Source organism: Sus scrofa, chromosome X (genome assembly GCF_000003025.6).
Source record: "Sus scrofa isolate TJ Tabasco breed Duroc chromosome X, Sscrofa11.1, whole genome shotgun sequence".
Taxonomy (NCBI): Eukaryota; Metazoa; Chordata; class Mammalia; order Artiodactyla; family Suidae; genus Sus; species Sus scrofa.
Window position 1 is genome coordinate 43,248,996 of NC_010461.5, and position 25,853 is coordinate 43,274,848.

Here is a 25,853-nt window from a genome sequence, read left to right on the forward strand (position 1 = left end):
TCCCTGTGCTATACAGTAGGCCCTTGTTGATTATCTATTTTATATATTGTATGTCTATTTTTTAAAAACACACACTCAAATTCACACAAATATGTAATGGGTACTTTCCAGTTATTGCCCTTTTGGGGGAAGAGCATGGGTTTTGACATTCAGTTGCTTGAATGTGAATCCTACCTCTAATATTTGTTCCTGTGTGACTTGGGACAGGTAAGATACTTGAAAATGGTACTTACAGGATTGTTGCGCTGATGAAACATGATATCACTGTAATACATTTAGCACCGGGCACAATACATGGTTCATTTTATCTTCTACACATCTCCGGAATCTACTCACTTCTCACCATCTCCTCTGCCACCTCCCCTGGCTAAGGCGACCATCATTCCTGCCAATTTTAGCACCTCCAGTCTCTTCCCCTCCCTTCTGTTTTCAGCACAGCCGTCAGAGCGTCTATTTAAAATTCAGAGTTAACTATGTCACCACCCTGCTCAAATCCCTCCCGTGGCTTCCCTACTGCTTTCAGGAAAAATTCCAGGGGTCGGAGCCTGGCATTCAAGGGTCCACATCCTCTGGCCTCAGGTGGCTTGTCCCACCCTATCCCTCAACAATCTCCTTTTTTTGCTCTTGTTTCCATGCCCATGACTTACTTTCCCCTGTACACCAGCCCAACCACTCCGAGCCTTTGTTTCCAGACCCAGCACAACTCTATATATTCCGAGTCCTAGTCTCCAATTCTGGCTTCCCTCAAATTTCAGCCCTGGCTCGATTGATACCCATTGTTACCAGTGAGAAACCCCGGCTCGGAGAGCTGGGAGGAGACCTTAGGTCAGATCCTCCCCAGGGAGGGCCCCATCCGGTGCCACTTCCAACACTACTTCCAATTCCTTTGGAGTGGGGATGGCCACCACTTCTTCTTTTTATTTATTTTTTTATTTTTGTCTTTTTAAGGCCACACCCGTGGCATGTGGAAGTTCCTAGGCTAGGGGTTGAACCGGAGCTGCAGCTGCCAGCCTACACCACAACCTCCACCAGCAGCACACGGCAACGCCGGATCCTTAACCCACAGAGCGAGGCCAGGGATCAAACTTGCATCCTCATGGATCCTAGGTGGGTTCATAACCTGCTGAGCCACAACAGGAACTCCCCTGACTACCACTTTGGACAAGCCCTATCACATGTCTAAGCCAGCTCCATTTGTGCGGAGGGAAAGCCAGAATAGCGCCTGGCACAAAATAAATGCCTGGAGTTCCTGTCGTGGCTCAGTGGTAACGAACCCGACTGGGATCCATGAGGAAGCAGGTTCAATCCCTGGCCTCGCTCAGTGGGTTAAGGATCCAGCGTTGCCATGAGCTCTGGTGTAGGTTGCAGATGAAGCTCAGATCCCACATTTCTGTGGCTGCGGCAAGGGCCAGCAGCTGTGGCTCCAATTCAGCCGCTAGCCAGGGAACCTCCATATGCTGAGGGGATGGCCCTAAAAAGACAAATAAAATAAAATAAAATAAAATAAAATAAAATAAAATAAAATAAAATAAAATAAAATAAAGTAAAAATAAATGCTTGAAAAACTTGCACTAAATGAATGAGATCCCAAAGGTTGGGTGATGACTAAGGTGGGGCAAGAAACAGAAAGAGGATCTCTGGGGTCTCGGGGCTGGGGTAGTTGGTCTTCGGAGAGCCAGCTGGGCCCTGAGTGGGTTCCTACAGGCTAAGAGCCTTGCCCTTTGCTGTCACCCATGTCGTCTACCCACAGATTCAGATTTCCTTTTTGTCAGGCAGAAGCAGGGAGGTAGGAGACAGGGTGATCCCTTCGTAGCCTCCCTGACATTCCTGAAGCTGTCAGAGGACCTCTCTGCTTAAGACACATCACATGCCAGACTAATTCTAACCTCCAGGCCTTTCTACTGGCAAGATTCTCCTGGAGGTTTCCTTGTCCTTTCCCTTCCAGCCATCTGCCCTGCCTCAGTCTGATCTGCCTGACCCCTAAGTGGAATCTCTGCCTTTCCCCCAAGCCCCTATCCAAGCCCCCACGCATCCTCTCTCTCCACGGTCTTTCATCTCTGTCCAGTACCCTCCCTTCCCCCACCACCTCCACTCTGTCTCCAGCTTTTTTTGGCTGCTGTCTCTTCCTCCTCCTCCTCCTCCTCCCTCCTTCCCTGACGCTGAATAATCAGGCCTGGCTGTCCTGGTTTCTGGAAATACCCATGTGTGGGCAGTGGCTCAGGGCTGAAACAGGGGATGGATGGATGGATGGATGGGTGGATGGATCGGGGCTTCTGGGTGGTCCATGCCTGTCTCCAGGGGTGTGGTCCATGCCTGTCTCCTTCCAAGGAAGGAGGGTTGGAGGTTTACTGAGCAGTAGGGGAGAGGTGGGAATTCAGAGGGCATGGACACAGGCCATCTCGTCTCCCAGGTCCTCCTCATCAAAGCGGGAGAGGATGGACTCCTCATCACTATAAAGGGAGCTGGTCCCCTGTGCCAGCAGGTCACTGGCAGCACTGTCCATCTCGTCCAGTGTCAGGCGACATGCATCTGCAATCTCCTGCTTGGCCAGAGCCACGAAACGTGGGTCGCGGGCAAAGAGGCCCAGTCCCTCGGAGATGAGCACCTGGGGGGCACAGAGGAGGTCAATGTTGACAGAGGGCCCAGCATGGAGTTGCTGCAGCATGTGAACAGGGGTCCGTGTGGATGAATGATGAACCCATGAGGACATGCAGGGAGGTCAGTGGAAGCACACATCATGCTGAGCAGAAGTCGCCGAGCAAAGTGATGGCTATGCGTGCAGCACAGACTGGAGACCCCTTTCCCTGCCTTCCCAAGCTCCCCTCTCCCCGCTTTCTCTCCCATCCCTCCTGCCCCCTCCCTCTCTGGACTTACGGCCTCCACCAGGCTGTCAGCGCTGCCCCTTTTGCCATGGCCGGGGTCCGGGTGGGTTCCAGGCACGGGCAGACAGGTGAAAGTGCGAAGTGGACCACTGGATTTGCCGAGGTATCCTTCTCCGGCTGCACCCTCCTCCACCAATAACAGTGGGGCATATAGAAGCCGGCCCCGCTGAGGAGGGGTGGCCCAGGAGCCCTGGACCAAAATAAACATCAGGGACATAGTGATTGAAAGGGTCAGGTATGAGGATCCAGGACTCACTCCCCTGTCTCCCTCTTACCCCTCCCCCAAACACACCTATAATTAAGTCCAATGGGTATAAATCAGACTTGAGTTTATTTCAGAGCAGAGAAGATCTGGGTTTATTTATTTTTTCTTTTTTGGCTGCCCCGCAGCATATGGAGCTCCCAGGCCAGGGATCAGATCTGAGCCAAAGGTGAGACCTGAGCCACCGCTGTGGCAACATCAGATCCTTAACCCACTGTGCTGGGCCAGGGATTGACCTTGTGTCCCAGCGCTCCTAAGACGTGGCCATAGCGGGAACTCTGAGAAGGCCTGCGTTTAAATCTCATCTCTGCCACTTACTAGCTGCGTGATCTTGGGTAAGCCTCTCTGGGTCTCAGTTTCCTCATCTGTCAACTGGGGCTAATAACAGTACCCACGTCACAGGTCCAGTGATGATTGTGTGAATGCCTATGTGCCCCTTTTTCAGAAAAGCCAGACTTGTAGTGTATTTGATAAATTCAGCCTAAGCTGCCCTCGCCCCTCCAGGCCTCAGCCCCCCTTTCCCACCTCACCTGTGCCCTGCTGGGCCCCGAGTTGCGCCCACGATAATAGGTGCCCGGGATGGGTAAATCCTCACAGCTGCCCTGTCGCCGCAGACACTGGATGGTGAAGGAAGGCTTTCGACCTTGGGGCACCGGGGACAAAGACAAATGTCAGTGCCTCCCAAGCCCTCTGCCCTGATGGCCCTTGGTTGCGGGGTGGGGTGGGGGGGTCCCCAGGACCCATGCCCACTCTTTTTTTTTTTTTTGTCTTTTTGCCATTTCTAGGGCTGCACTCGCAGCATATGGAGGTCCCCAGGCTAGGAGTCAAATCAGAGCTACAGCGGCTGGCCTACACCACAGTCACAGCAACGCGGGATCCAAGCCGCATCTGCAATCTACACCACAGCTCACGGCAACGCCAGATCCTTAACCCACTGAGCAAGGCCAGGGATTGTATCCGCAACCTCATGGTTCCTAGTCAGACTCGTTAACCACTGAGCCACGAAGGGGAACTCCCCATGCCCACTCTTACCTGCCGGTGTTGGGGGTAATAGACGACGTCGTGGTGCTTGGTGCCCATCCATGTATCTCTGGGGTCTGTGAGGTGGCACAAGGATGGGGCGTGGGGGAGTCCCTGCCTGCTCATCTAGGTACGAGAGCCTGTTCGGAAGGGAGGGCTGGGGTGAGCTCAGACCTGGGCATGCACAGTGGGATGCCATCAGTCCTCCCCTCCCGCACATGGTTCATGGGCTCATCCTACGTGTCGTGGCCAGAGTGCTGGCTGGGGACTTCCTCTTGTTCATCCTGTTTCTCCTGCCCTTTGCTTCCTTTGGGCTGAGAACTTTCCTCTTCCGGAATGGTGAAAATGAGAACCCCAGAGCTTCTCCTGGGGAAAGTGGGGCAAGTTAGGTAGACCAGATCCCCCCCCCAGTATATGGCCCTGCACCCCCGGTTACCTCTCATCCCATGCTCCACCTTCAACAGAAACACTGGGCTTTAAGTGTTTTTTTTTTTTTTAATTGGGAAAATTCAGATAACAAAAATAACCTGTTATCATTCTAAAGCAGACATGGGCTTTATTATTATTAGTTTTTGGCCACACCTGCAGCTTGTGGAAGTTCCCGGGTCAGGGGTGGAACCTGCACCATGGCAGTGGCTGGAGCCGCTGCCAGTGTCAATGCTGGGTCCTTAACCCCCTTCGCCACAAGGGAACTCCTACATGGGCTTTCTCTTAATATGTGTTTGTCTCATTGGAAGCACCCAAAGTTTTAAAAAAAATCAAAGTTGGCCTGTTGAGGAGACACAGAAACTGAGAGTGTGTTGGGTGGTGGTGGTGAGGGGGTTGGCTGTAAAAGCTAGGTGTGACTTCATTTCATCTTCCCATCACCCTTTCACTGGTGAGGAAATTGAGGACCATGGAAACTAAGTGACCAGCCCGAGGTCACCTAGAAAATGGCAGAGCTGGGATTTGAACTTAACCCCCCCCCGGAGTTCCCTTGGGGTGCAAAGGTTAAGGATCTGGCATTGTCACTGTAGGGGCTCAGGTCACTGTTGTGGCAAGGGTTCGTCCTCTGGCCCAGGAACTTCCACATGCTGCAGGCGTGGCCAAAAAAATTAAAATATTAAAAATTTTTTAAAAATGAACTTGGAGTTCCTGTCGTGGCTCAGTGGTTAATGAATCCAACTAGGAACCATGAGGTGGCAGGTTTGATCCCTGGCCTCGCTCAGTGGGTTAAGGATTCGGTGTTGCCGTGAGCTGTGGTGTAGGTTGCAGATGCGGCTCTGATCCTGCATTGCTGTGGCTGTGATGTAGGTTGGTGGCTACAGCTCTGATTCGATCCCTAGCCTGGGAACCTCCATATGCTGGGGGTTCAGCCCTAAAAAGACAAAAGACAAAAAAAAAATGAACTTACCCCCCCCATTTACCTCCACATTGTGTGTGTGTGTGTGTTTGCCGCACCTGCAGCCTGTGTTAGTTCCTGGGCCAGGGATCAAATCTGAGTCACAGCTGTAATCTGAGCTACAGCAGTGACAACGCTGGGTCTTTAACCGCTAGGCCACCTGGGAACTCCATCATGTGCTTTCTTTTTCTTTTTCGCCTTTTAGGGCCGCACCAGTAGCATATGGAGGTTCCCAGGCTAGGGGTCGAATCGGAGCTACAGCTGCCAGCCACAGCCACAGCCATAGCAACACCAGATCCAGCTGCATCTGCAACCTACACCACAGCTCACAGCAATGCCGGATCCTTAATTCACTGAGCGAGGCCAGGGGTCGAACCCGCAACCTCAAGGTTCCTAGTCGGATTCGTTTCCGCTGTGCCACAACTCCATCCTCATGTGCTTTTTTTTTGCATTAAGCTTTGCACTGCCTTTCTCATATCAATCTCTTATTATTCTCTGTTCCCACCCGAGCCCTTGAACCCCCTCCATCCTTCCCAAATTTTGAAGGCCCTCTTATGCTCCCCCAACCGCCCCCTGAAGTACCCGCATCCCTGTTTTCCCCCAGACCATCGGCCATACCTGTGGGCATGGGACCCAGCCTGGGGCACACTGGGCTGTCTGGAGTTGAGAGCCCCCCCATCATCATCACTGGGTCCAAGGGAGAGTGAATCTGGAGGTTTGTCCCCGGCAGGCAGAGACACAGAAATCACAGAGCTCCGGCGGGATGGGGGCTGGGAGCCCACGGAGGCCTGTGGAAATCACAGGGCTGAGCTTTGCATCCAGGTTATATCTAAGTCACTTGGTCAAATGGTGTGTCTCCAGTGAGCTCCCCAGGGGCTGACTCTGGGCCTTACCCTCCAACGGGGGGGGGGGGGGGGGAGGTGCCCAACAAACACTTGTTTGTTGGAGTTCCTGTTGTGCTCAGCAGTAACAAGCCCAACAGGGATCCATGAGAACGCAGGTTGGATCCCTAGCCTCACTCAGTGGGTTAAGGATCTGGCGTTGCCATGAGCTGTGGTGTATGTCGCAGACGCGGCTCGAATCCCAGCAGCTGTAGCACGGATTGGACCTCTAGCCTGGGAACTTCCATATGCTACGAGTGTGGCCTTAAAAAGCCACCAACCAACCAAAAACCCACTTGCAGGGGCAGTATGGAAGTCGCTTGGGAGTTGAGGGGGGCTATTTTACAATCAAAAGTTCCTTGGGGAGGAGTTCCCGTCATAGCTCAGTGGTTAACGAATCCAACTAGGAACCATGAGGTTGTGGGTTCGCTCCCTAGCCTTGCTCAGCGGGTTAAGGATCCGGCGTTGCCTTGAGCTGTGGTGTAGGTTGCAGACACAGCTCAGATCTGGCGGTGCTGTGGCTGTGGTGTAGGCTGGCGGCTACAGCTCGGATTAGACCCTTAGCCTGGGAACCTCCATATGCCATGGGAGTGGCCCTAGAAAAGGCAAAAATACAAAAAAAAAAAAAAAAAAAAAAAAAATTCCTGGGCGAGTGAAAGCTTATTGTCCTTACTTTGTACGTTTCTGGGTCCTTCTCCTCTTCCTCCTCCTCTCCTTCCCGTCCCTCTTCCCCCTCCTCCTCATCTGTGTCACAAGTGAGGGCCTGCCGGATCTCAGGACCCAGGTCTTGCAGGCTCCTCAGACCAGCCTGTGGGGAGGCGGGGGTGGAAAAACGGGGGAGCGGGCATCTCAGGGTCTAAAACTTTTCTGGCCCTGAGTAGGAGTGTGGGGTGGTGGAAGGCGCCCCACAGCCACCCCTGACCCTCTGGTGGGTCCTGCGGCCTCAGTTTCCTCATCTGTGACATGGGCTCCATGAGCTCGAGCAGGCAGTCAGCCTCAGCCACAGCGCTCCCACATACCCCCCACCCATCCCAGGCCCTGCTCCCAGGACCTGAAGGGCAGAGGACGTGCTTGGGGGGGCCTCCGTGCCTAGCAGCCCCTTTTCTTTCCTCCGCCGGAATTTGCGGAAATAGTCCTGGATCAGGAATGTGGCGTAGAATTTGCCCACGGTAACCTCCTCCTCTGGGGGCAAGGGAGAGGAGGCAAGGTCACTCAGGAGTCCTTGGCTTCCCCCCCTCTCCCCCACCCAACCCTCGGCACGGACTCCGCCTCCCCGCTCCCCTCCCTCTCCAGCTCGTGCTGGTTTGGCAATGGTGAGCAATCATCGACATTCAGAGGCGGGCTTAAGGACCTGGGGTGGGGCTAGCTCACCGTCAGCCGGCGGGATGACCTCATCGAGCAGCTTTTGCTTCATCCGCTTCCAGATCTTTTTGATGACAATCCGCAGCTCCTGATTGGCTTGCTCCAGGTTCCCTGCATTGGGAGAGGATGTAAGGCATGAGCCAATGGGAAGAGCCCTTCACGGTCACGCCCTCACTGTCGGAGGGGGCTTACCAAGCTTCTACCGCAGCCACACACCGGCCCCACTGGACCGATGGGAAAACAAGCCTGGAGAAGACAAAGTCACCTAGGTTGGGGTCCAGAGCCAGGAGTGGGACCCATCCCTTAATTGATTTGCTCCTGGCATTTTCCCCAGGGACGTCCCACTCCGGCCCCTCCCCCTCCTCCCCCGCACACCTTCGGTCTTGATCTTCAGGGATGTCCGAACCAGGGCAAAGAGTGTGGCGTTGAATGTAACTGTCCCATCTGAGTTGAGAGGCATGTTCATCGCCACGAGTCTCTGCGCACATCGGGGACAGAAGACCCACTTTGGGCAAAGGCTGGGGATGCAGGCACGAATGCCCAAGGGCAGAAACCTTTGAGGATTGCCACCAAACACCCCTCCCCACCCAAGGCAAGGTTCCTGCCCACCCCCGCTGGTTCCTGCCCACGTCCTTTCAGAGGCGGTGGTGGGCAGGTGCACAGACCTTGCAGGCCACTCGGTGTGGGCATAGCTTCCCGAATCCCAGTGGGGGTTGGATGCGTCTCAGCAGGGCAACCACATCCAGGTGTTTGATGCGGCCTCTGGGGAAGGTGGGGGTGGACTGGGTTGGAGGTACCCCCTCGAGTCCTTTCTCAAGGCCCTACCAGATCATCCCTCCCTTCCCCCTCCAACACCCCCAGAGCCTGCCAGGGAAGGGCATCTACTGACTGGGTAACGAGAGGCACGGGTCAGGTTCTGGGGTTAGAGGACCATGTGAGGCAATGCACGATCCTCTGGAATCCCAGGGATGGGGTTAGAGGGCGTACTTGGCCCCAGGGTCATATTCAGACCAGATCCTCTTGAATTCATCAAGGTGATGGGGGCCCAGGATGGACCAGTCTCTGGTCAGATAATCAAAGTTGTCCATAATCACAGCCACAAAGAGGTTTATGATCTGTGGGCCAGCAAGTAGGGGAGGTTAGGCGAAGGGCACAGCAGGGTGTGGGGGTTGGTAGGAGGACGAAGGAAGCTTATATGGGCACCGAGTCCCAAGTCCCTGGTTTGATCTGGTCATCAGGCCAGCCCTGTCAACCACTCTGAAGATCTGGGGCCCTGCCCTCATCCCCAGACCCCAAAGGGCCAGCCCCCAGGGCAGTGGGGGTGGTTGCGGGGAAATGGTCCTTACCAGGAAGGCACAGAGCATGAAGAAGCTGATAAAATAGGCGATGGCAAAATTGCTACCACAGCTAAACTCCTCACCAGGGCCATAGTCAGATTCGGGGTCACACCGGCTCCCAGGAAGGCTGGCAAGCATTATCTCCTGCCATGCCTCACCAGTAGCACACCTAGGGGTCATACAGGGGTGCCATCGTGGAGTGGAGGCTATAAAGTCATGACAAAGGACATTATGGGGGCTGGGAGGGTGAGGAGATGACCTGCTTCTTGCCAGGGGCTACACCTGGCAAAGATAGCATTTCAAGATTTTTTTTTTTTTTTTTGTCTTTTTCTAGGGCCGCACCTGCAGCACATGGAGGTTCCCAGGCTAGGGGTCTAATCGGAGCTGTAGCCGCTGGCCTACACCACAGCCACAGCCACACGGGATCTGAGCTGCGTCTACGACCTATACCACAGATCATGGCAATGCCGGATCCTTAACCCACTGAGAGAGGCCAGGAATTGAACCCGAAACCTCATGGGTCCTGGTCAGATTTGTTAACCACTAAGCCATGATAAGAACTCCACATTTCAATATTTTAAAAGCTGGCATGTGGAATTTCTGTCGTGGCTCAGTGGTTAACAAACGCAACTAGCATCCATGAGGATGTGTGTTCGATCCCTGGCCTCGCTCAGTGGGTTAAGGATCTGGCATTGCCGTGAGCTGTGGTGTAGGTCATGGACGTGACCTGGATCCCACGTGGCTGTGGCTGTGGCATAGGCCAGTGGCTATAGCTCTGATTGGACCCCTAGCCTGGGAGCCTCCATATGCCACGGGTGTGGGCCTAAAAAGACAAAAGACAAAAGACAAAAAAAAAAAAAAAAAAGCTGGTATGACCGTGTTGATGATAGTAATGTTTGAGTTTTATAGATGGGATGTTGAGCCCTATGAAAGGGATACATCTTGCAGCCAGAAAAAGGATGGCTGAAGATAGAATATTCTTTTGTCTTTTTCTCTTTTTTTGGGGTCTTTTTCCAGGGCTCTACCCACGGCATATGGAGGTTCCCAGGCTAGGAGTCCAATCGGAGCTGTAGCCACCGGCCTACACCACAGCCACAGCCATTCGGGATCTGAGCCGCGTCTGCGACCTACACCACAGCTCACGGCAATGCCGGATCCTTAACCCACTGAGCCAGGTCAGGGATCGAACCCGCCACCTCATGATTCCTAGTCGGATTTGTTAACCACTGAGCCATGATGGGAACTCCAAGGATAGAATATTCTGAAAGAACACAGCCAGAAAATGTCTCAGGCAATATGGCACTGCATGCTTTTTTTTTTTTTTTAGGGCCAAACCCATGGCATTTGGAAGTTCCCAGGCTAGGAGTCGAATCGGAGCTGCAGCTGCCAGCCTACACCACAGCTCACGGCAATGCTGGATCCTTAACCCACTGAGCAAGGCCAGGGATCAAACCCACACCCTCATGGATACTAGTCGGGTTCTTAACCACTAAGCCAGGACAGGAGCTCTATATACCAGCTTTTAAAATATTGAAATGCTATCTTTGCTGGGTGAAGCCCCTGGCAAGAAGCAGGTCATCTCGTCACCCTCACCAGCCCCCATAATGTCACCAGCCCCATGGATACTTGTCAGGTTAGTAACCCACTGAGCCATGGTGGGAACTCCCTAGAGCCCCACGCTGCCCTATTATTTCCTCAGCTCAGGCACTGTGGAACACAGAGAGGATGTGTGGGCACCCAAGAGCATGCTGGGGATCGAAGTAGCAGGGGAGAAGGACATAGGTCACCTGAACAAAAGCAGAACAGCCTGTGGAAAGGTCTGGAAATTGTTGTTTCGGTTGATTTGTGTGCCATCCTGAAGAGCCACTTTGCCGAACATCTGTGGGCACATGGAGCTGTGTCAGAGGGGTGAACCTGTGCCTCTCCAGGTTCCTCCCCATTTCATAACATCTATCACCCAGAGGAGCCTCACAACACTGACAGGTAGGCATGGCTGACCCCATTTCACAGACGTATGGACTGACTCAGGGTCATCCAGCTTGTCTGAGTGTCTGTCTTTCCACCTCTACTTTGGGTGCATTTCCTACCTAACCCCATTCAGCAGAGGAGGGCCTGAGGGATGCTCCCTAGGGTCCCTACTTGCCTGCATCCCAATGACTGCATAAATGAAGAATATCATTGCGATGAGAAGAGCCACATAGGGCAAGGCCTATGGGGGTGGAGAGGAGGATAGATATTCAGGTCCAGGCAGAGAACTGTCAGCCCCAGAATGCACTGCTCTCTCAAGCCTGGGCCGGTGAAGAGCTGTGGTCCATTCCCAAAGTGCCCATGACTTGCCAAGTTCTCCCAAACGTGGGCATAGTATTATATACAATAGAGTAAGGTCAACAAGGCCAAGACATGTTGGGAATTGAAAGCCCAGAAACGAGAGAAAACTGGAAATGATAAGATGTGGATGGGTATGGCATGCTGGAAGATGTAGTTCTGGGGGTGGTAGAAGGAGACACTAAGAGGTATGAGGTGGGGGTGAGGGGTGGACAAAGGAGTAGAGGGGGGTTTACCTGAAAGGACTTGATGAATGTCCAGAGTAACGTGCGAATCCCTTCCCCCTTACTGAGAAGCTTGACCAGCCGCATGACTCGGAAGAGGCGAAAGAAGGTGATGGAAATGCGGGAACTATCCTCAGAACTCTGGGGTTGGGTGGGTATGCTCAGTCCACATTTGCTCCCAGCCACTTCCCTGTCTCATGCTTTGTACCCCCCCCCCCACTGCCCCCAAATCCCTCAGAACCCAGGCCCCAGGGTGGTCAGGGAGCATTTCTAAGGAAGAAAGGAAAGGGGGGTAGGGGAGGAAAGAAGCAGAGAGTCCCTGTTGTAAGGTGAGGGGGCTACCTCGCCAAGGTGGCCACCGTTCTGAGGGGGATATTGCCAAAACAGAAGTGATGGAAGAGTTGATGAGATCACAGGCCCAAATGAACAAGGGGAGGAACGATGGAGCAGATGGAGGGGGACAGTGAATGGTAGAGTTATCATCCAAGGGATGATGAGGAAGGGTATGGATCAGGATAGATGAGGCAAATGTTGGTAATGAGAGTCATAGGGAGAGGAGAGGGCACAGGAGATGATGGAGGAGAGATATTGGAGTCAGTGGAGGAAATGATGGAGCCAGTGGTTTCGTGAAGATGAGAGAACCGATGGAGGACCAAATGGAGAAGCCATTGATGGAGATATGGAACCAGCAGCATTGTCCATTGAGAACATGTAGTACCCAATGAAGGAGATGATGGAGTCAACGGTGCAGTCAGTGTTGATGAAGACCCAGGGTTGGAGACGATGGTGTCGGTGGAGGAACCAAAGCCAATGAAGGAGTCAGAAGAGGTGATGGAGCCAAAGGAGCAGTTGGTATAGATGATGGAGCCCATGGAGGAGGATGAAGAGGCAATGAAGGAAATGATAAGAAATAATAGGAGAGTCATTTTAGGAGATGGTGGAGCCAGAGGATACCTTGCAAATGAATGAGGGGGAACTGGTAGAAGGGGGCTTTGGCTGAACCCAACAGAGACTCAGAAGGGATAGAGTTAGAGGAAGGAGCTCTGAGTCTCCAGGAGTGGGGTGGATGTGAGTGGGAACCACCTACATGTGTGAAAGAAATCCCTGGGGCTGAGGTGGGGGAAGGTGGTTAGAGGGAGAGTGGGTTAGTGAAGAGGCCAGTTCTTACGTTGACTTCAGTAACAGCAATGTCCACTACGCTGCCCACCACGATAAGAGCATCAAATGTGTTCCAGGCATCAGTAAAGTAATGCTGTAAATGGGAGGAAAGGAGTGCCCTGTCTTCTCAGAGCTAGCAAGCTAGGCTATGGGTCCAGGAGTTGGGGTGGGGACCACTGGGGAGGCAGGGCCTGGCTCAGACCACAGGATAGGGCTGCATCCTGAAGGTCCCTCTCCTCTCCCATGATTTCCTGGTTGCTGTTCCCGCCCCCAAACTCTGCAATGAGCTCCACCCTAAGGAATAGGTCCCAGGCTGGAGAGGTACCTTGGGTTTGAAGGCGATGATTTTGAGCACCATCTCAACAGTGAAGAGGCCAGTGAAGACCATGTTGAGGATGTCCATGGCATAGTTGAAGGGAGCAGTCTGCTCATAGTGCTGGGGGAGAAACTCAGGTGTGGGGAATGTCCTGAAGCTGAGGCGACCCCTCCCCACCAAAGATTCTCTAGCTTGGACTGAGGTGAGTCTGAGCATGTGATAGCATTATGAGTTGGCCCAACCTCTCACACTCTCTGTCTCCCATTATGGATATTTAAAAGCCCAGTTCTTGAGTTCCTAATTTTCCTTGCAGCTAGTACTGACCAATGAGGCAGAAACATAAGTCTGCTGCTCCTTGGGCAGCTTCTGTGAAAAATATTTTTGGTTTCCAATAAAAGGCTCAAACAAAGAAAGTCCCTTGGTGTAGCCTTCCCTCCTTTTTTCCTGCCTTGAATGTGGTTTTGATGCCTGGAGCTGTGGCAGCCACTTTGTGACCATGAAGCAACAATCATGCGAATGAAGCCAACTTGCTAAGAATAGTGGAGCAGAAAGACAGATCCAAGATCCCTGATGAGCAATGAGCAAATAACCTACCTCTGTACTGCTTGTTATATGAGGTAACTATCATATGTCATTGACTCCAGGATGCACATATTTTCACATTTTAGAATCTCTGAAATTGAGGTGCATCTCACAGTCAGTGGCAATTTACGACTGCCCCCTGCTGATTTTTTTCATATTCTTCCATCTCTGAAATCAGGAGGCAACTTATGATTATTGGCCTTAGATTTAAAGAAATATGGCAGATGCCTTTAACGCTTACGTCTATGTCAGTTGTGGTTTAGTTACTTGCAGCCTAAAGAATTCCTGATGGGTCCCAAGGAGGTGTGTGGACAAAATAGGGTCAGGTGTACGAAAGGGGTCAGGGTGGGGTGTTCAGACCTGCATGGCTAGAGCAACCGTGTTGAGCAGGATGAGCAGGAACATGAGATACTCGAAGGCAGCAGAGTTCACAGAGGCCCACACGCGATACTGATGTGGGTTCTTGGGGATGTAGCGGCGGAGTGGCTGGGCCTTGAGGGCATACTCTACGCATTGGCGCTGCATATGGGTACGAGGCAAGCGTGAGTGGTGGGGTCCCCAGGCAAGAGGGTGGGTGGGTGGGGGTTGGAGCTTCGGGGCTCAGGGGTCACCTGGTTCTTGTCTAGCTCACAGTCTTGGTATTCCTGCTCGCCCTGGGCACGGAAGGTGATGATGACGAAGCCCACAAAGATGTTCATCATGAAGAAGGCAATGATGATGATATAGACAATGAAGAACACTGAGATCTCCACGTGGTAGTTGTAGATGGGGCCCTTGTCCTCTGCATGTGCATCAATGGCCTTGTAGAGCAGCCTGAGGAGCCAGTGGGGGCAAGCGAGGGGGTATTCCAGACCTCTCACACCTGCCCCCAGAGATCTTAGACACCCCCAGAATTTTCCCCAAAGATCCCCAAATCCACCTGAGACCTCCACACCTACCTCAAGAGATCCCCATCAGGCCCTCAAAGACCTCCAAATCCCTTACATTCCCAGAGACCCTCTGTTCTCCTCCAGCCATCCTGAAATTCCCAGGCAGCTCCCTGGAAGTCCCCTGAGATCTCTAACTCTCCCATCCCATCAACTTGAATTCCTTGCTCCATCACTCCCAAATGTCTTCAGCTGGTACTCTCAAAGATGTGGGCAGCCGTCTGCAAATCCCTGAATCTCCAGCTCCATCTCCTCTGAGACCTCCACCCAGTCCTCCTAGACGTCCATCTATTTTTTTTTTTTTTTGGTCTTTTTGTCTTTTTAGGGCCACACCCGTGGCATATGGAGGTTCCCAGGCTAGGGGTCAAATCAGAGCTGTAGCCACCAGCCTACACCAGAGCCACAGAAATGCCAGATTCGAGCCGCTTTTGCGACCTACACCACAGCTCACGGCAACTCCGGATCCTTGACCCACTGAGCGAGGCCAGGGATCCAACCCGCCACCTCATGGTTCCTAGTCGGATTCCTTAACCACTGAGCCACGACGGGAACTCCTAGACTTCCATCTATTACCTCAGAGACCTCGACCCAATTCTTGGAGGCTCCCCAACCCAGGTCACCAAAGCACCCCCAGCCAACTTCTGGGAGAGATCCCCACCTAGTCCTCTGATACACCCACCCGTCCCCAGAGACCCCTATCCAGTCTCCAGAGACCTTGGTCACATCCCAAGATACCCTTCCACCCATCCTCAGGATAACCCAAACCAATCCTCTAGCGACTCCTGCCCAGTCCCCTGCCCATCCCCGGGGCCCTTGCCCTCACGCAGGCCAGCCTTCGAAGGTGGAGACCGTGAACAGGGCCATCATGGCTGAAAGGACATTGTCAAAGTTGAAATCGCTGTTGACCCAGAGCCGCTCCCGGACCAGGGGCCGTGACACATCTCCATCGGGGTACACCAGGAAGGAGCCCCTGTGGATGTTGCAGACATGCGGGGTGGGTGAGGAGGGGTGGGGAGCTGAGGAAAGGGGACTGGTTGTCTCCGGTATGGGCATAGTGGTGGAGGGCATCGTGATGGAGCTAGAGAGCCTGGGTTCCAATCCTGCCCTTCCATTTACTGGCCGGGTGACCTTGGGCATTTAATCTTTGTGCTTCAGGGTTTTTTTTTTTTCCATTTATGAAATAAGGATAATGACAGAATGCATTTCCTGCCTTGTTATAGGGATGAATTTTTTTCTGTCTTTTTGTCTTTTTAGGGCCGCACCCACAGCATATGGAGGTTCCCAGGCTAGGGGTCCAATCGGAGCTGCAACCTCTGGGCTAAGGCCACAGCCACAGAAACTTGGGATTTGAGCCGTGTCTGTTACCTACACCACAGCTCACGGCAAAGTCGGATCCTCAACCCACTGAGTGAGGCCAGGGATTGAACCCGCATCCTCATGGTGCTAGTCAGGTTCGTTAACTGCTGAGCCACGATGGGAACTCCTATAAGGATCAACTTTATCGGTCATTGAGAATGGTGTCTGGCACATTGTTGGTACCATATATGTTAGCTAGCATCAGCATCCGCATCATCATTGCCCTCCAGGAAAACGTAATGCCTTTATTTATTTATTTATTTATTTATCTATTATTTGGTTTTTCTGGGCCACACCCTCGGCACATGGAGGTTCCCAGGCTAGGGGTTGAATCAGAGCTATAGCTGCTGGTCTATACCACAGCCACAGCAATGCCAGATCCGAGCCGATCTGTGACCTATAGCAAGGGTCACGGCAACGCTGGATCCTTAACCCACTGAGTGAGGTCAGAGACCAAACCAGTGTCCTCTTCGATACTAGTTGGGTTCCATACTGCTGAGCCACAATGGGCATTTCCGAAAAAGTAATGCTAATAAAAGCCAACATTTACCAGCACCAAGCATATGCCAGGCACTGAGCTAGGCTTTATAGGTAGTAATTTTACATTGTAGTATGTGCTCCGTGTAGTAACTCATTTACTCCTCCCAACAACTTTGCAAGGTCCACACTCTTTTTACCCCCTTTTTTCTTTTTGTCTTTTTAGGGCCGCACCCAAGGTATGTGGAAGTTCCCAGGCTAGGGATCAAATCAGAGCTACAGCTGTTGGCCTACACCACAGCCACAGCAATGTCAGATCCTTAACCCACTGAATGAGGCCAGGGATCGAACCCGCAACCTCGTGGTTCCTAGTCGGATTGTTTCCGCTGTGCCGTGACAGGAACTCCACCACCCACTTATCAACTGAGGAAAGTGGGGTTCAGCAAGGTGAAACATCTCTGGTCTCGAGAGATGAATTTCAACCAGGAACATCTGATTTCAGTTAACTATTACCCTCTACAGGCATCTCAAGATGGAAGCTGGGGACTTAGTGGGTGGGATGGGAATTTCTGGGGAGTCTGGAGTGTAGAGAGGGGGTTTGGGGAGGTATCAGGGGACCTATTAGGGACTGATGAGATTTGAGGTTCTTTGCAGTTCTTGGGAGAGTTCTGGGGGTGTATTTTGGGAACTTGAGAAATTCTGGCGTCTTGGGGGGCGGGGCTTGATAAAATCTAGGGGGTTCTACAGTTCTTGGGCGAAAGCTCTAGGGGGTTTTGGAGGCCTGGGTGACATCTAGGGGCCTCTTGGGACTTTTGGGAGAGGTCCTGGGCTCCGTGGAGGGCGGGGTTTCGGGCACTCACTTGCATTCTTGGGGTGTGTGTTTGGCCTCATCGGTGCAACTGTAGAATTTCCCCTGCAGGAAGGATATTTGTCAAGCAGCACGCTGTTCATCCCCCTGCCCCCACCCCGGCCTTGACTCATGCCTGGGCCTCCCGCCAGGGTTTCCTCCTACCTTGAAGAGCTGCACGCCAATGCAGGCGAACATGAATTGCAGGAGTGTGGTCACGATCATGATATTCCCGATGGTCCTGATGGCTACGAACACACACTGCACCACGTGCTGCAGGCACCCACACATACGGCTCCTGGATACCGCCCGCAGGCCATGGCGGCCCCGGGGCAGGGACTCGGGGCAGGGACTCTGGGCAGGGAGAGCGCTCAGGGACTTGGATTGGGAATATGTGGTCTTGGCTGAGGGACTATGTGTGGTCAGGGACACGTGGTCATGGGGCAGGGGTGTGGGCACCAACCAGAAATAAGTGTTTGCCAGGCAGGGGTCTGTGGCCACATGTGACGTGGATCCCACAAGTGTGTGGCCTTTGCTAAAGAATGTGTGGTCACTTGTAAGGAACACGGGATCAGGCCACGTGGCCAGTGGTCAGGGGCCATGTGGTTATATATTGGATCTAAGCTCTGCGGTCATGCGTCACCGCACGTGGCCGATCTGATCTGGGATCCGGGCCCCCGGGGCGGGGCGGGGTCTGGGTCCTGAGGATTTGGGTGGAGCGGGGTTACCTTGAGTCCTTTGGCTCTGTTGATGGCTCGGAGGGGCCGCAGTACTCGGAGTACTCGCAGAATCTTCACCACCGAGATGGCGCTGGAGCTGGGGAGGGGGCAGTCCTCAGGCCATGGCCCGGGGCCTGGCTTTGGCTCTGGGAGGAATGGGGTGGGCAGGGCCTCACTCACTGGATGCCAAAGGAGATGAGGGACACGCTGACCACTAGCAGATCCAACAGATTGAACCAGCTACGGCAGAAGGAGCCACGGTGCAGGAAAGCCCCGAACACTGTCATCTGGGGGTGGGGTGGGAGAAGGACATCGGGTGAGATAGATCCCAGAGCCAGGGATAGAGAGGGGAGTTGGCGGTGGATACAGGAGAGGTGGGCTGCAGCGGGGTGGGGAGTAGGTTGGGACAACTGGGAGTATGATGAGGGGGGTGCCCACTAGTCACCTTCAGTAGAATCTCCACAGTGAAAATGGAGGTGAAGGCATAATCGAAGTACCCCAGAATCTGGGGAAAGAGAAAGAGCCATCGAGTCATGGCTGAGGGGGATCCTAGGTGTGGGTACGGCTCACTAAGTTTTGCTGCGCCTCTCTTCCCCCCCTCCTCCCCTCCCTGTCTCTCTTTCTCTCTCTCTCATCACCATCAAAGATTTCTCTACAAGGCAAAAAAGCCTTGGCCATCAGAAGGACAAAGCCTGAGGAGTTCCCACTGTGGCTCAGCAGGTTACGAACTCAACTAGTATCCATGAGGATGAGGGTTCGATCCCTGGCCCTGCTCAGAGGGTTAAGGATCTGGTGTTGCCGTGAGCGCAGCGTAGGTCACAGATGCGGCTCAGATCACATGTTGCTAGGAACTGTGGCGTAGGCCGGCAGCTGTAGCTCTGATTCGACCCCTAGCCTGGAAACTTCCATGTGCCACAGGTGCAGCCTTAAGAAAGCAAAAAATAAGAAGGAGCAGGAGCTGGAGCAGAAGCAGAAGAACAAGAAAAAGAAGAAGAAGAATGGGGACGGGAGGAGGGGGAGAGGGAGGGGGGAGGAGGGGGAGGGGATGGGGGGAGGAAGAAGAAGAAGAAGAAGAAGAAGAAAGGAAGACAAAGCTTGAGATTTGGGCTCCTCTGCCTTTACCCAGCTACATGGGTATCCTTCCTCTGTTCAACCTCTGAGCACAGACAGCTTCCTCCTCGGCCAGATACTGACCACCTCCCCAAGCGTGTTGCACACACAGTAAAGGCTTGCGCTGCAGCAGCTGCCCTTATCGCGCCTCTCTCTCTCTGCCCGACTAGGGGTCTTCTCCCTGCATCCACCCTGGCCCAGCCTGTGCCCAGTCGGACACCCCTGGGAGTGTCCCCCAAGCCCCTAGCCCAAAACTCACATGGTTGCGGAAAGAGTGGGCTCGGATGGGGTCCTCAGCGGCCAGGGACACACTGCTGAGGATGATGAACACCAGGATGAGATTGGTGAAGACGTGATGGTGGATGAGGGTGTGGCAGGCCTTCCTCAGCCTGGGGAGTGGACAATGGGCCATGGTCAGAACTCGGGGCCACAGAGTGGACCCAGGGAGCCCAAGGATACATCATGGGCCCTGTGGCATCAGGCCATGCCCCCCACCCTGGATCTCCCCGCCGACCCCAGCACCTCATGCGCCCCCCCCCCCCATATTCCCAGCACTCACGGGTTGGTTTGGCTGAGGCAGAAGAAGGCGCTGCCCTCAGGGATGGGTACCACCTTCTCCTTGGGTACAACTTCCTGCAGGAGTTCCACATGTCCTGCACCCCCTTCCTCCTCTTCCTCTTCCTCCTCCTCCTCCTCCTCTTCTTCCTCTTCCTCCATGCCTGGCAGCCGTAGATCCAAAGAGGGAGAAGTAACTGAGAAAATGCATAGGAGTTCCCGTCGTGGCTCAGTGGTTAATGAATCCGACTAGGAACCATGAGGTGGCGGGTTCGATTCCTGGACTCGCTCAGTGGGTGAAGGATCCGGCGTTGCCGGGAACTGTGGTGTAGGTCACAGACGCGGCTCCGATCCCGTGTTGCTGTGGCTGTGGCATAGGACGGCGGCAACAGCTCCGATTAGACCCCTAGCCTGGGAATCTACATCGGCCACGGGAGCAGCCCAAGATAATGGCAAAAAAACCAAAGGGGAAAAAAAAAAGAAAATGCATATAAAGCCCCTAGAACAGGGCTTGTCAAATGGTAAATTCTCATCTCCCTCTAGAATGTCAGCTCCTCAGAGAAGAGTTTAGTCTCTTTTGCTCACTGTTGTGTCCTCAGCACTAGAACAGGGCCTGGGCCACAGTAGGGACTCAATCAATGTGTGTTGCATGACCACCGCCGTCCTCACAGTCATAGATACACTATTTTATTATTTTATCTATTATTTTTTCTTTTTTTGGCCACACCCACAGCATATGGACGTTCCCTGGCCAGGGATCAAATCCAAGCTGCAGCTGCGACCTAGGCCACAGCTGCAGCAATGCTGGATCCTTAGCTCCCTGGGCCACAGTGGGAACTCTGATGCACTATTTTATTTATTTTATTTATTTATTTTATTTTTATTTTTTTGCTTTTTAGGGCCATTCCTGCGGCACATGGAGGTTCCCAGGCCAGGGGTCGACTCGGAGCTACAGCTACCAGCCTACACCACAGCCACAGCAACGCCAGATCCAAGCCGCATCTGCCACCTACACCACAGCTCATGGCAATGCTGGATCCTTAACCCCCTGAGCGAGGCCAGGGATCAAACCTGCAACCTCATAGTTCCTAGTCGAATTCATTTCTGCTGCTCCATGACTGGAATTCCTGACACACTGTTTTATAATTAAAGGCTCTGAGAAGCTCTGCAGTAAAACACAACATCTGTTTCTCTTCTTTAATTTCAGTGTCACAAATGTTGCTGGCCACACACCAAGCCCATTATTTTCAAGATGATCTCCGAGAAGGCTGCTCCCCAGACTGGAGGGTCTCAGGGGTCAAGAGCTCTGCCTAGGTGATGTCCCCAAGGTCCCACACTTCCTCTGTCTGGCCCTGCCCACTTGCCTGCTCCCTCATTCTTTGCACCTTCCTCTTCCTCATTCTCCCCACCAGGCACCTGGGGACAGGAAGAGGGCAGTCAATGAAGTCATTCAGGAGACGCCAGGGGATGGACATGGGAGAGGCATGGAAGGGTCGCAATGAAGAAGGAATGAATAGTTCGAGGATGGGGGTTAAAGACACACACACATCAATGGAGTTCCTGTTGTGGCTCAGTGGTTAACGAATCCGACTAGGAACCATGAGGTTGTGGGTTCCATCCCTGGCCTTGCTCTGTGGGTGAAGGATCCGGCATTGCCGTGAGCTGTGGTGTAGGTGGCAGATGTGGCTCGGATCCCACGTTGCTGTGGCTCTGGTGTAGGCCAGTGGCTACAGCTCCAATGAGACCCCTGGCCTTGGAACCTCCATATGCCGCAGGAGCGGCCCAAGAGAATGGCAAAAAAAAAAAAAAAAAAAAAAGACACACACACATCGACAGGGATTGGGAGGTGGAGACGGCGCCCAGGCTCCTAACTCACCAATGCTCCATTCTCCTTTGGAGTTTCCTCTGTGCTCTTCTCCCTGTGCGGGGAGATTGGGGGGTGGGTAGTGACTGTTCAGCATCAAAGCAGATAGGTGAGGCTGAGCATTGCGGGGGGGGGTGGTGTCACTGCAGTCAGAACAGACCTTTCTTATTTTATTTTATTTTTATTTTTATTTTTTTTTGTCTTTTGTCTTTTTGTTGTTGTTGTTGTTATTGTTGCTATTTCTTGGGCCGCTCCCGCGGCATATGGAGGTTCCCAGGCTAGGGGTCGAATCGGAGCTGTCGCCACCGGCCTACGCCAGAGCCACAGCAACGCGGGATCCGAGCCGTGTCTGCAACCTACACCACAGCTCACGGCAACGCCGGATCGTTAACCCACTGAGCAAGGGCAGGGATCGAACCCGCAACCTCATGGTTCCTAGTCGGATTCGTTAACCACTGCGCCACGACGGGAACTCCTTATTTTATTTTTAAAACTTTATTTTTGGTCTCTTTTTGCCTTGTCTAGGTCCACTCCCGCGCATGGAGGTTCCCAGGCCAGGGGTCTCATTGGAGCTGTAACCACTGGCCTACACCAGAGCCACAGCAACGTGGGATCTGAGCTGAGTCTGCCACCTACACCACAGCTCACGGCAACGCCGGATCCTTCACCCACTGAGCAAGGCCAGGGATGGAACCCGCAACCCCATGGTTCCTAGTTGGGTTCGTTAACCACTGAGCCACGACGGGAACTCCAGAACAGACCTTCCTTAGATCCCATAGGACGTCTTTGCTTCCTCCCTTATCCCCATAGTCTAGTCTTACAGCAGCAGCAGGAGGAATCCTGTTAAATCCTAAGTCTGGGAGTTCCCTTTGTGGCTCAACTTTAAGTTAATGATCCCGACTAGCATCCATGAGGATGCAGATTTGAACCCTGGCCTCTCTCAGTGGGTTAAGGATCTGGCATTGCCCCGAGCTGTGGTGTAGGCTGCAGACGCAGCTCAGACCCCACATTGCTCTGGCTCTGGCATAGGCCAGCGGCTACAGCTCTGTTTGGGCCCCTAGCCTGGGAACCTCCATATGCTGGGGGTGTGGTCCTGAAGAGACAAAACAAACAAACAAATCCAAAGTCTGGCACATTCCTCCTCTGCTCACACCCCTCCCATGGCTCCCCCTCACTCAGAGCAAAACCCAAAGTCCTCACCATGGCCCAGGATGCCCTTGACCTGGCTTCCCTATTTCCCCCATTTGATATTAACCTCCTACCACTCTCCTTGCTCATGCCACTCCATGGCATCTGTGTTATCTGGCTGGTGGTTTTTTTTTTTTTTTTTTTTTTTTTTTTTTGCTTTTAAGGGCCGCACCTGCGGCATATGGAGATTCCCAGGCTAGGGGTCAAATTGGAGCTGTAGCCACAGGCCTCCACCACAGCCACAGCCATGCTAGATCTGAGCCGCATCTGCAACCTACACCAAAGCTCACAGCCACGTTGGATCCTTAACCCACTGAGCGAGGCCAGGGATTGAACCCGCATCCTCATGGATATTAGTCAGGTTCATTACCACTGAGCCATGATGGGAACTCCCATGGAGGTTTTTTTTTTTTTTAATGTGCCAAGAGTATTATCACCTCAGGACCTTTGCACTTGCTGTCTTCTTGCCTTGAACACCCTTTCTCCAGATATTTGCATGGCTCATTTTCCCACTTCAATCAAGTCTCTCTATTCAACTGTTACCTCCTCTTAGAGGCCTTCCTTGATCACCTAACCAAAACAGCAATCTTTATTTCTCTCTAGTCTCTGATCCTGCTTTCTTTTCCTTCATTACATATTATTAACATATTTAATTAAATTATGTTATTATGTATTCATTTGTTTGTGTTTTGCTTGCCTTCGTCAACTAGAATGTCAGCTCCCCGAAGTCAAGGACTCTCTCTACCTTGACCCCTGCTGTCTCCTCAGCATCTAGAGCAGGGCCTGGTAAAAAATAGGTGCTCAATAAATGCATGTCACAGAGTTCCCGTCGTGGCGCAGTGGTTAACGAATCCGACTAGGAACCATGAGGTTGTGGGTTTGGTCCCTGGCCTTGCTCAGTGGGTGAAGGATCTGGTGTTGCCGTGAGCTGTGGTGTAGGTCGCAGATGTGGCTCCGATCCCGTGTTGCTATGGCTCTGGTTTAGGCTGGTGGCTACAGCTCTGATTTGACCCCTAGCCTGGGAACCTGCATATGCCACAAGAGCGGCCCTAGAAAAGGCAAAAAGACAAATAAACAAATAAATAAATGCATGTCACATGAATGAGGACGGGCGAGTTGGATCTGCAGATGTGGGTTGCCAGGGTGACCAAGGCATCTCTGGGGATGTGGGATGTGTGTGTGGGGGGTCTCAGACAGGGATCCCAGGGAGAGTCCTGGAGGCAGAGCCAGATCTCACCTGCCCTTGTCCTTGTCAGTGCCTGCATCTCCGCTGGCAAGGTTGTCCACAGCGATGGCAAGAAACACATTCAACAGGATGTCTGTGGTGAGCTCAGGCTACAAAGGATGGAGAAACAGCCTACCTGTGGAGTTCCCTGGTCCTCCTTCTCCTCCCTCAATCCTGCCACGATCCAGCCTCCCAAGGCTCTAAGGATACAGTTGCCGCAGATGAAGAGGATGATGAAATACACACACACCAGCATCCCAGGGAAGAAGGGGCCACCATAGGCCATGATACCATCATACATGACCACATTCCAGTCCTCACCCGTCAGGATCTGGGGGTGGGAGGTCACCGTGAAGCTCCCTGCAATCGTGGGCACCCCCACCCCCACCCGTCCCATGATCGCCAGGTCCCACCTGAAAGACAGTGAGGAGGGCTTGGGGGAAGGTGTCAAAGGTACTTCTCTTGGTGTGGGTCTGGTCGAAGTTGAACTTGCCCCCAAACAGCTGCATGCCAAGCAGGGAGAAGATGATGATAAAGAGGAAGAGGAGAAGTAGCAAGGATGCAATGGATTTCATTGAATTGAGCAGGGACGCCACTAAATTGCTCAGAGATGCCCAGTGCCTGCAGCAGAGATGGAAGGGTAGGGGTCGACATGTCCAATGGTGAGTCAGGAGCCAGGACGGGACTCCAGCTTGGGATGCACTGGGGCGAGTTGGGTTGGGATGAACTTGGACGTTAGCACTGGGGCGAGGTGAGAATAAGAAGTAAGGGGGAGGTTGTGTTTGGGACTATGGTTGGCGTTAGAGGTGCATGGGAGATGAGGTTAGTATGGAGGGTGTATGGAAATGGGTGAAACCAAAATTGGATTTCAGATGGGACCTGGGTCTGGGGTTGGAGTTAGGGATTGGAGCTGGGGCTAGGGTCGGGGAATATTTGGAGGTGTAGATGACTGAGTCGGGGATAAAGTTGTGATTGAAGGTGGAGATAGAGGAGAGGATGGATTGGGATGAGATCTAGACAGGGACTGGGGACGAGTTTGCCGTTGGAGATAGGCTGATGGTGATGGGTTTGGGATGTGCGCGTTGTGGTTAGTGATGGGGCTGGGGCTGGGAGTTAGGAATGAGGTTGGAGGTAGGCCTGGGCTTGGCCGTGGGTGTCAGGGGTGTAATTGGGCTTGTGGATGAGAAGCGCTTGCCGTTAGAGATGGGGTTACGGGTGGGGTGGGGGATGGGGTTTGGGGTGGAGATGAGTGTGGAGCTGAGTTTGGAGATGGGACTGGGAGTAATGTTCTGGCTGAACCCGAGGTGGAGGGAGGGGATGGAAGTGGAGTAGACACCCTCCCCAATGGACTTTAACTTGCACAAAGGCAGGAACGTGTGTCTGCTTCGATTCCTGGTGTTACCCTAGGGCTTAGAAGGGCGCCTTGTATGCAGTAGGCACTCGATGGATATTTGATTAATGAATGGTGATACAGATACAGTCGTCATTGGAGCTTGGGCGGTGCTGCTGGGACTGTGTTTGGGGCTCCAGTCCTCTCCCCCATCACACACACACACACACACACACACACACACACACCTGGTGACCTTGAAGATCCTGAGGAGACGCACACATCGGAGCACTGAGATGCCCAGGGGCTGCATGGCGCCCACCTCCACCAGGGTGGTCTCCAGGATGCCCCCACAGACCACGAAGCAGTCAAAGCGGTTGAAGAAGGAGGAGACATAGACAGAGGGCCCCAGACCATAGAGCTTGAGAAGCATCTCCACAGTGAATAGACAGAGCAACACTTTGTTGGCATACTCTGCAGAGAGAGGGGCAGGGGGTGACTGGGCTAGCCAGTTTCTGTGGTGACA

At 53.1% G+C, this 25,853-nt stretch overlaps 1 protein-coding gene across 1 annotated transcript in view; it reads right to left on the reverse strand.

The window, feature by feature from the left end:
* Nucleotides 1,454-25,853, reverse strand: part of CACNA1F (calcium voltage-gated channel subunit alpha1 F) — a 34,010-nt gene continuing 9,610 nt past the window's right edge. The window contains 34 exon segments of the mRNA XM_021080219.1: nt 1,454-2,605; nt 2,875-3,072; nt 3,675-3,787; nt 4,177-4,304; nt 4,405-4,530; nt 6,164-6,333; nt 7,100-7,234; nt 7,478-7,608; nt 7,798-7,899; nt 8,164-8,266; nt 8,454-8,550; nt 8,776-8,903; nt 9,135-9,294; nt 10,913-11,004; nt 11,269-11,334; nt 11,687-11,815; nt 12,849-12,926; nt 13,158-13,268; nt 14,091-14,249; nt 14,342-14,543; nt 15,480-15,626; nt 17,350-17,402; nt 17,502-17,609; nt 18,065-18,152; nt 18,236-18,342; nt 18,501-18,560; nt 19,425-19,554; nt 19,725-19,884; nt 21,085-21,136; nt 21,597-21,639; nt 24,010-24,091; nt 24,208-24,328; nt 24,411-24,618; nt 25,576-25,801. Coding sequence (XP_020935878.1) covers nt 2,375-2,605; nt 2,875-3,072; nt 3,675-3,787; nt 4,177-4,304; nt 4,405-4,530; nt 6,164-6,333; nt 7,100-7,234; nt 7,478-7,608; nt 7,798-7,899; nt 8,164-8,266; nt 8,454-8,550; nt 8,776-8,903; nt 9,135-9,294; nt 10,913-11,004; nt 11,269-11,334; nt 11,687-11,815; nt 12,849-12,926; nt 13,158-13,268; nt 14,091-14,249; nt 14,342-14,543; nt 15,480-15,626; nt 17,350-17,402; nt 17,502-17,609; nt 18,065-18,152; nt 18,236-18,342; nt 18,501-18,560; nt 19,425-19,554; nt 19,725-19,884; nt 21,085-21,136; nt 21,597-21,639; nt 24,010-24,091; nt 24,208-24,328; nt 24,411-24,618; nt 25,576-25,801 — 4,244 coding nt within the window. The 3' untranslated portion in view covers nt 1,454-2,374.